The sequence below is a fragment of the Tamandua tetradactyla genome, chromosome 7, assembly GCF_023851605.1.
Source record: "Tamandua tetradactyla isolate mTamTet1 chromosome 7, mTamTet1.pri, whole genome shotgun sequence".
Lineage (NCBI taxonomy): Eukaryota > Metazoa > Chordata > Mammalia > Pilosa > Myrmecophagidae > Tamandua > Tamandua tetradactyla.
Window position 1 is genome coordinate 38,416,333 of NC_135333.1, and position 10,414 is coordinate 38,426,746.

The 10,414-nt window shown below is 54.4% G+C and overlaps 1 protein-coding gene across 4 annotated transcripts in view; it reads left to right on the forward strand.

The window, feature by feature from the left end:
- PARVG (parvin gamma) overlaps positions 1-10,414 on the forward strand; it is a 36,559-nt gene that overhangs the window by 14,704 nt on the left and 11,441 nt on the right. For 3 of the 4 annotated variants that reach the window (XM_077169133.1, XM_077169130.1, XM_077169131.1), the window contains 3 exons: positions 595-653; positions 861-929; positions 4,077-4,178. In XM_077169133.1, the coding sequence (XP_077025248.1) occupies positions 595-653; positions 861-929; positions 4,077-4,178 (230 nt within the window). Of the gene's footprint in view, positions 1-594; positions 654-860; positions 930-4,076; positions 4,179-10,137; positions 10,211-10,414 lie in introns of all 4 variants that reach the window. The other variant, XM_077169132.1, reaches the window with a different exon arrangement.

Sequence of the window (10,414 nt, forward strand, 5' to 3'; positions counted from 1 at the left end):
CATGGGCCCCCAGGGCTGGCCCCAGTAGCGGTCGGAACCAGCGGGGATCCGAGCTTCTGAGATGTTCCCTCTGCCCGCTGGCACACTTGGGACCAGCTCAGGGTATCAGCATCTTCCGGGCCACAGGTTCAGACACGTGGAGAGGGCCAGCACCTCGCCCTGATGACGGGCTCTGCTTCAGTCAGGCCCTGCTGCTGGATAGCCAACTGTGGGGCTCCCACTGCAGCGTAGGGACAGAGTGGGGAGCAGTGGTGGAAGGGCTGGTGACCGCTGTGCTCCCGCTCAGGGTGCTAACTGTGGTGTCTGCTCCCAGATCTGGTGTTTGCAATGACCCGTCCTAGTGGGTATGATTAGCTGCACTTTGCAGATGAAGAAATGGAGGCACAGAGAGGTCAGGTGACTGTCCCAGGCCACACAGCAGGGGGGAGCAGCGACTCAAACCCTGGCCAGTTTTAATCAAGAACTCCTAGATAAAAGGGCATCTCCCTCTGTACTGGGGACTCTAAGAAACCTTTGTGTGGGGTGGAATTAATCCCCTGTTGGGCACAAAGATAAAGGCGTATAATGAGGTGTTGGTTGGATCTGCCTCTGCAGAGGACGTGGTGGATGAATTATTTAACCTGGCTCCCGAGAAAGTGAACGCGGTGAAAGCGGTAAGGGAGACCTAAGCTCAGGGCTGCTCCCCAGACCCCCACTGCCCGCCTCCCCCCTGCCCCGCCCACCCGCGCTGTGCTGCCAGGGGAAGGGAATGGGGGCTTGCTCCACACCCGCTGTGGATGGGTCCTGCAGGGTCTCTGCACCTCTCTGGTGGAGGCTGCAGAGCAGAGCCCCCGGCCGTGTCCCTGTCTGTCCCGGGGCAGGCCATCGTCAACTTCGTCAACCAGAAGCTGGAGCGCCTGGGCCTGAGCGTGCAGAGCCCGGACACCCAGGTAGGACCACCAAGGTGCAGGCGGGGAGGTGCTTACCAGGGCCCGGGAGCCTGTGTGCCCCCAGGGACCCCCGACACGCTGTGTGGCCTGGAGCTGGTCACGTTGTGGGGACCCGGGGTCCTCCCCAGCCAGTGAGGGTGCTGCACACAGGCCACCTCGCTGGCAATGGACTCTGTGGGTACTCCTTAGGGTGGGGACCCTGGGAATGCACAAAGTGGGGGTGGGGGATGGGAGTGGGGGGGGAGACCTAGGCCACTGCTACACTTTGCCTTGTAAAAAAACCACTTTTCAGCTACTTTTTCATAATTAACCTTAGACTTCCAATACCAAGGTTCAAAGCAAATGATTTCCCCATGTAACTGTTTGCTGGGGAGCATTTATTAAGATTAAGTGTGTGCCGTGTGCCATGTGCCCGGTGCTTGGGAGGTGCCATCGTGGCCCCCAGCTGCAGCACCCAGCTCACTGCAGCAACCTAAACCTAATCACCCTAACCACAGGAATGGAGCACTCAGTGGTCAGCACCCTGAAGGCTGCCACCGGCTTCCTCGAGTACGCTGTGCCATCCTGTCCCCTCTCAACACAGGAGGGGCCACGGGGCGGGGAGGAGCCCACTGGCCACCCAGAGCAAGATAGCTGAAGGGCATATTGCAGTCTCACCTAGAGCTGCTGCATTCTCAGTCACGCTCGGGCCATCAGCCAGTGCTGTAGCCTCCTGTTGCTGAAACAAATACCATGCCATGGGCTAGCATCCAGAAGGCTGGCTTCCTGCCAGGGTCGGTATCTTCTGGCTGACTGGCAGTTTTGGGGGTTCCTTTACTTTTCCACTACAAGGCAATGCACATGGCAGCATCTTTTCCTTCCTTTTCTTGGTTCTGTTGACTTCTGCCTCGAATTTCCTTTGCTTATGAAGACTGTATTAGTGTGCAAGCTGCTGGAATGCAATATCCAGATGGAATGGCTTTTAAAAAGGGAATTTAATAAGTTGCAAGTTTATAGTTCTAAGCCTATAAAAATGTCCAAACCAAAGCATCCAGGGAAAGTTACCTTAATTCAAGGAAGGCTGGTGGGTCAGGAACACCTCTGTCAGCTGGGTAGTCACATGGCTGGTATCTGCTGGTCCCTTGTTCCCAGGCTCCTTTACTTTCAGCCTCTGTTCCTGGGGGGGTTCCTCACTTTGCTTCCATCTCTTGGCTTCCCTTGGCTCTCCCCAGGTTCTAGCTTGCTTAACATCTCATGGGGACATCTGCTGGGCTCCAAGCATTTCCAAACATCTGTGTCTCTGTTCTCCAAGTGTCAGCATCTGTGTCAGTTCTGCTCTATAGTTTCCATTGGCTCTGTTACCTCTGAGGTTTCTCCAAAATGTTTCCCCTCTTAAAGACTCTGGTAAACTAATCAAGACCCACCTGGAATGGGTGGAGTCACATCTTTAATCAAAAGATCACACCTGCAATTGGGGGCGTCACATCTCCATGGAAATAATCTACTCAAAAGTTTCCAACCTACAGTTTTGAATCAGGATTAAAATAAATGGCTGCCCCCACAAGATTGGATCAGGATTAAAACATGTCTTTTCTGGGGTACATATTTTCAAATTGGCACAAGGACTTCAGCTGTATTGGATTCAGGTCCACCTTCATTAAGTTTGGACTCATCTTAAATAATGACATCTTCAAGGGTCCTGTTTATAATGGGTTCACACCCACAGGCCCAGGGTTGGGGGTGGGTGTCCTGGGTTGGCCAGGGTGGGTTGAGTGTTGGAGAGGCAGGGGGTTTGATATCCTCATGCTCTCTAGCCAGGACCAGCAAAGCTCTCACTGGGAAAGTTCTCCACCTATGCTAACTCATCGAATCCTCCCACCAACCCCAGAAACTGGGAACTGACGTCATCTCATCTTACATATGAGGATGTGCAGGCACAGAGACTTAATGAACTCATCCAAGCTCATACAGTGACTAAGTGGTGGACCCAGGATTTGAACCTAAGCAACTGGGGCCAGAGTGTGTGCTAATGAGTGTTGCCTGGGCAGCCATGAGAGAGGTTTGGGTGTGATCTGATATGGCAGGTGGCACAGCGGAATCAACAGCCTCTGAAGCCAGATGGCATATGCTTCCATCCAACCTCTGCCTCTTTTGGCCCCAGACTCCGAGGATACCCCTCCACATAAGCTGTGTGACCTTGGGTGAGCTACTGGGCTTTTCTGGCCCTCAAGCTCCTCTTTTTATAAAGTAGGTACAGTGATACAAACTTCATAGAGTTATAAGTAATAAATGAGATGAAGGGCATCCAGCATTTAGAATATTCCTGACACATCATGAGCATGCAGTAAATGACAGATTGATGGTTTTAATCGTTTTATTTTATGTGTATATAAATTGGGCGATTTCATAAGTTTACATTCTACCTGTTTCATTTTTATCTCTTGGTAAAATAATGGTGTTTGGAGACAAATTGCATGTGCAAGGATGGTATTTAGAGATTGGTATCTAAAAGAGTGTATGGAAATCCCCAGCATTGTGATTGTATTACCAGAGACTGATAGCCGAAAAAATTTCAGGCTCAAACTAATAACATTGGAACAGATCTAATATGAGGAAATATCATTAAGGACTTTGAGTGGTGGCTTTTCTCCAGTCTCCAAGCCTGTGTTTTGTATCTTTGAAGAGATTCAGTGGGATCATATTAGCATATGAAACGTGGCAGCAGGGAGGGAGCTTTATTTCTGAACATCCAGACAGAACAAGCAGAAATATTAATGTGGCAACCAGCTAAATGGGTCCGGTGTGCTATTCTCTGCCGTTTCCTGAAGGGATAATTTTACACTTAACTCTGTTTTCTCCTGTGTCTGTAGATTATGGAGCAGTATGTAGTTTAAAAATTGATATGATGCAATTTCACAGGAATATTAAAAATAGCTTTTGTTTATTGAGCATGTACTATGCTCAAAGCAGCTGATAACTGTTGTATACAACAATCCTGTGAGGCTGAGAATATTGACCCCGTTTCTCAAAAAGGAGGTGGGGACTCAGAGAGGTTGTTCAACTTCCCTGGGGCCACACAGTCTGTGAAAGGCAGTTAAGGCTTCCCCAGCCCAGTGTGACTTCACTCCTGCTCCCCTGCAGCCAGCTGTCCGCTTCCTTCCTTTGTAGTTTGCAGATGGTGTCATTTTGCTCTTGCTGATTGGACAACTGGAAGGTTTCTTCTTGCACTTAAAGGAATTCTACCTGACTCCTAGCTCTCCTGCAGAAATGGTGAGTTTTCTGAAGTTTTTCTCTGATGATCTACCTCTAGGGTAGAACTGGTATAACAGCCTTTATTTACTCACTTCCAGATGAAGTGAAGGGTGGAGAGGAAGTTTGTTTGTCCATATGTCCATCTGTCTACCACTCATCCTACCACTCACCCATCTGCCCATCCATGTATCTGTCCTTCCTTCCGTTCATCCATCTATTCACCCGTCCACCCACCCATTCACTTATCCACATATCTACCCACTGCCCACCCATCTGTCCATCCATTCATTCAGCTGTCAGTCCATCTGTCCATTCATCTACCCACTCATGCATCCATCCACCCCCCACCCAATCCATCCCCCCCAAACCTGGCCCATCATTTCCCGAGGGGCTTGCTGGGTGACAGACCCCATGCTGTATGGAACACAGCTCTGCTTTCAGGGACCAGTCTATACCCACTGGTCTCCCAGAGTGCTCCAGCCTCCCGCAGTCATGATGAACTGTGTTGGGTCATAGTGGATGGGTTAATGGTGAACCTGAAAGAAAGAGTAATACATTTAATCTGTGAGGGTCAGGAAGGAAGTTGATTGGGGTCTTGCCGAGCTGGCTAGGGAGGGCACCCCACATGGAGGGAGGCACTTCAGCAAGCACTCAGAGGAGGGCTAAAGCATGATCGATGTGGGGAGGGGCCCATGGTGTGCTCCAGCTGGAGGTAGGGGCTGGGTGCACGGAGTGGGGTCCCCCAGTACTCTGGAGGCCGCTGTGGGCCCTGGAGACTGAGCCCTGGCTGGGAGATGGTACATTAGTCCAAGCCACAAGAGGATGGGAGGAGTGACAAACTGGAGAGAGTGAAAGGTAGAAGTGACAGGGTGAGCCTTCGAAAATGCAGACCCGGCTGCCTCTTCCTGCTTGAGTTCTTCCATGCCTGCCTGCTGGCTCCAGCCTCCCTCTCTAGCCTCTGCTCCCCAGCCTCTCCCCACCCCACCCCAGCCCCGCCCCCCAGACCCCATGATCTGGCTGCCCACAGGCCCTTGAACTCATCACTCTCTCCTGCCTCTGGGCTTTGCACAGGCTGTTTCCCTGGCTGGAATGCCCTTTCTACGCAGCAGACATGCTCGTGGAGAGAATGAATTCTCCCTACTTTCTGAATGTAGAAACTGAGGCTGGCAGGGGTGGGGTGAGGTGGGGGGGGTCAATGGGACTGACCCACAGCTGCTGAATGATGAGCCCAGACTGTGCATTTGGCATCTGGCAGAGGAAAGGAGCATCCTTGGCCCTGTCCACCACCGTCTGACCACCGGCCCCTCAGGCTTCTCGTCTCTGGAAGGGGCTGACAGCCCTCCCCTGCCCTCCCCTCAGGCCATGCCGATGAATAGAAAGAGCCTGGCAGGCCCTGGCTGTGGAGGCCCTGCCCCGCGCCCTACCTGGCCTGGAGTCTGGACGCAGGCTGGCCCTTTGGGAGGGGACACTGGAGGATGGGCTCAGGTGCCTGGCCAGGAGCCAGGGAGGCCAGCTTATCTCTGTCTGCTTCAGGGTCCCCAGACCCTGTCTGTTTGGCCTCAGCCCAGGGCAGGAGGCAGCTTCCTTATCTCCCCGCAGCAGCTACTTTTTCTAAAGATGAGAAACACCAGATAGGACTGAAGACCCTTTCCTGGTGCCAGCCTTTGCGGCTGTTTCTGGCTTTTGTCCCTTTGAGGTGGCCCATGCCTGGCTGGCTATTCCAGGCTGGGTCTCCCCCGGGACCCCCAGCAAACTCTGTTTCTGGGCCCACCCACGTCCATGTCCAGCTGCATCTCTCCCTGTGTCAGCTGGCAGCCTGACTCCCCAGCCCCACAGCCACCTCTCTGTTCCGCTGAGCTCTGGCTCCAGCCACATGGCCCAGTCCTGTCCTCCCAGCCTGCCCTCTTGCCAGGGCTCCCAGCTGCATGGCCACCTCCTCCCCTCCCCTGAACTCCCTCAGCACTTTATTCACAGCTAATCAGGGCTCCTCTCACATGCCCAAGGAGTAACCAGCCTTCGCCAGCCTCTCCTGGCCCTTCATGCTATTCATCCTTACCCATCTGGAGGCACACCGGGGACAAGGCTCTCCTGGCCAGCCTCGGCTGAGCCGTACCAGCCCTTGCCAGGTGTCTAACCTAGGCTCCGAACCACCAGGCTGTCACTTCCACTTCCTTCCACTGACCAGAGCAGTGGGGTCATGGGAGAGTCCAGCAAAGTGACACAGCCCAGGATGCGGGGACAGCAAGAGCTGCAGAATTGGGGCTGGTGATGCAGTCTCCTGCAGGACTGGAGGTGAACTTGCTAATGACCCCATGTTGGCTGTCCAGTTAGGAGCCGTGCCCAGCTCCGTCTTCCATGGGAGGGAAGTGAGTTTGGAGAAGCTTGGCGAGGGGCACACAGCTGGTGGGAGGGAAGAGGGCAGGTTTGCATGCAGGCTGGTCTGTCTCCAAAGCCTGAGCTGCTTTCCATTTCCTTTCTGGGGTGAGCCCAGGGATCCTGGAGTTGGGGTGGGGGGCTGACGGAGGTCATGAGCCTCTGTACAGTCAAGAAGACTTGCCCGGAGCCACTAGGACACTGTAATTGGAAGGTTCAGGAGGGGCCAATGAGATGCTACTGCTGATTCTGCAGCCACAGAACAGCCACTGAAGTGGGAGCTGGGAGGAGAGAAGGCGGGAAGCTGGCAGTGGGGCAGGAGAGGGGGCCGGTGGAGGAGCCTGTGGGGCTAGGGTCTCCCAACCAGGACTCAGAGCAGCAGGGGCTGGGGGTCTCCTTTTGTTACTTGGGTGTTGAGGCTTACAGGCCCCCAAGGCTGATGCTCAGTATTCTGCAGATTTCCAGGCCCCAGTTACCAGTCAGACTTCCCAAACCCTCTCTTCTGGCCTGCTTGCTGAATCCACACATTTTAGAACCTGCTTCTGAGTATCAGCCAGGTTGGATGTGTGTGCGACTGGGGAAGGAGCGGTCTCTCAGCTCAGACCCCCAAGAATGAATATTTGAAGCTGTATTGTAGGAAATGCTGGCTGCAGACCTATAAAATAAAAATCCGGCAGAGGCCATTAGCTGAGGAGGGTGGGAACAGCATCCTCTCAAAGTTGGATTTCTCATTATCAGAGATTCTCTGCCAATGGTTTGCATGAGATTGTCATGCTCTGTGGGAATAGGGAAGTTAGGGATGTAGAGAGAAAGGTGATTATCTGTCCTGCAGAAATCAAAACACTGGAGCCAGGAAGCCGAGGCTTCTTCCCAAATTCAGTTATTTCTCCCCAGGAGGATTCAAAGATATCCTCCTGGGTCGTGACAGTCCTGTGACTCCACAGAACTGATGACTTTAACTTCACTGTCTCAAACTGTGCACTGGAGAAAAATGCTACTTTCGGTAGCACCTGGTTTGATGACTTTGGAGTCTGAGACTGCTCCTCCTGGGATCGCATCCTGGTGGAGACTGAGCATTGTTGTGGAAGAGTGTGACAGATAGAAGTACTTGTGAGAATTTTTAGTGTCTATGACAGCAATTCCCAAAGGAATAACTTCCACGAGGGCAGAGAGGAGGTCTTTTGCCCCTTTGTATGACCAGTGCATAGTAGATGCTAAATAAATACTTTAAAAAATAAGTGAACGAACAAAGTATTTCCAAAGCTCTGGTTCCATGAAATGCTCAATGACAATAACTCGGGAAACTGGTGAAGCCTTGAAAGTGCATGATACACTCTGACATGCTCAAGGCTCTGAGAAGTCCTGCAGGGAAGGACTGCCTCAATTACTTTGTTTAACCAACATTTTCCAAAACTGTTTGCTCACAGAAATTTTTCTCTCTTTAAATCCTGCGATGTGCTTGGGGAAGTGCCAGCTACACCAAAGGCAGGGCTGCAAGCCTGGAGAGCACTGTGCTGGGAGTCCTAGTAGCTCACTCTGATGCTGATGTTTCCTCTCTTTGTGACCTTGGGGCATCTGTGAATAATGTTCACTATGAGAACGGTTGCAGTGACAACAATTGCAGCCCTCATTTTGCAGAATACCCCAACCTGGGGGGAAGCCAGGGGCTGCAAGCAGTGATAGTGGAGCAGGGAGGCCTCTGTCAGCTCACCCAGCTTTCCTTCCTCTGGGTCTGTGCAGCTTGGGAGCCTCAGTACTGCGGGACAGCCTTTGTTTCCCTATTGACAGACTGCAGAGGGGCACCCCTCCCATACCAGCACCCGCCCTCCCCGCCCCAGCTCAGCTGCTCTGCACCTTTGGTGCTCCTACAACACTGCCCTACGGTGGAGGAGCAGGCTGCCAGGCTCCCTTCTGGACCATGAGGAGCGTCTACCTTCTGGGGCTCCAGCTCCTTGCCCCAGGCTGCAGGCAGGAGTCCCTGGGGGAGGGGGAGGATGCTGTGCTCCCTCCCTTGGGGTGAGCGCTCGCTCAGGAGGCTTCAGGCCCTGCCACACCCATCCCCCACAGGGCCACCTCCCAGCCCTTGCACCAGCCCATCCGCTGTGCCTTCATCATCCTCATCTTTAGATCTTGCTCTGTGGTTTCAAGCCCGTGTCCATCCTCACATCTGAGCCACATGTCGACTTTGGGGAAGAGGGCTGGCAGATGCCGTTATCGCCACGGAACAGAGAAGGAGCTGAGGTCAGGCCAGGAGATGGGGCCTGGCTGAGGTCAGGCAGCTGCAAGGGAAGGTGAGGTCAGGCTGCACCAGAGAGGGGCCTCCCAAGAGCAGCCTGTGCAGGAGCCGCTGCCTGGGTGAGTCCTTCTTGGCCTGCTTTCCCGCTGCTCTGCCCACCCGGCCCTTGTGGCCCCTGGCTGGGTTGCCACGGGAGCTACCTGGCCTGGGCTAAGATGTGGCAGGGCTAAGATGGCCAGGGACATGGAGGGGAGGGAACCAGGCACAGCGGCCACCAGTCTGGGACATCCAGCCCCCACGGTGGTCCTATGCGTGCTGAGACCAGTGAAGGAGGTCACCCAGCTAACTGGGGGCTCAGCCAGCTTTAGACCAGCTTTAGACAGGGGTCTACCATCTCAGGCTGCAGCCCCAAGGAGAAGGCTGAGGGTATAATTTGGCATGTTAGAGACCCAGGAAGAAAGCAGACATGAGTAGGCTACTTTTAGGGGTCCCTGGGTCTTCCCGTCCAGCATCTCATATCAAGGTACAAGGGAACCCACTTTGCAGGTGACAAGTGCAGGCTAGGGGGGCCAGCACCTTTCTCCAGGTTATGCAGTCACTGAGTAGGACAGGAACACAGGGGGACCTGACTCCAGTGCCCAGGAGCTCCCCACTCTCTGGAAGCTCTGGCCCAGGCTGAGGTGTGGCTGAGGGGTGCCTGAGGGGTGCCAGAAAGGGTGGCCGCCTGGGCTGGGCAGTTCCTTCCACCTCCGGGCTGCTTTGGCATGGGACATTGAAGGGGCATTTCTAGTTCTTTCTGTCTGTGTGAGCTCAGATGAACCTCAGCCATGCCATTCTGAGCCTCAGTCTCTTCATCTGTGCTTTCCCCATGGACACTCAACTGCTCCTGCAGGGGTCTCTGTCACCCACAGGATCAGAAGAGGTGGAGGTAAACCCACATACCCCTTCCCCAGCTACATCCCCTTGCCTGACAGGACACAGTACAGGTGTTGCCTCCATCAGGAATCCTGCCCTGACCCTCAGGTTGGGTGGACCCTCTCTACCTCCCCTGCTTTTCTCACGAGAGGTGACCTCCTTGGTGAATGCGTGCACGCCCGGCACCCAGCACCCAGCCTGGCTCTGAGTGGGGCCTGGGAGCTTTTGAGGAATGATGCATGGATTCCCCTGTGTGAGTGAGTGAGCTCCCCGTCAGCGGGGTCTGTAAGGAAACACAGATGATCGTGGATTGTGGTTGGGACTTAGGGGTTCCAGCCTCGGGTGGGAATGTGGACTGATAGCTGGGGGCCCTGATGCAGAAGGGGTTCAAAGGTGACAGGCTGGGCCCAGCGGGAGCCTCTTCATCGGATCTGGCGGGGATTGTCATTGCAGCTGCACAATGTCACCCTGGCCCTGGAGCTGCTGAGGGACGAAGGCCTGCTCAGCTACCCCATCAACCCTGAGGGTCAGTGTGAGTCAGCTGGGGGCGTGGTGGCCCCAGTCCCCGGGCAGACTCAGGGTGGGGACCGTGGCCTCGTGGCGAGGGTGGGGTAGTGAGCCTGTGCTGAGCTTCCTAGGAGGGGGAATGCCCCAGTTACCCCCCAGGGTGCAAGGGAGAGGGGTGGGGGACAGAGGTCCCTGGGCACGGGCTGTCCAAAGAAGCCAGACC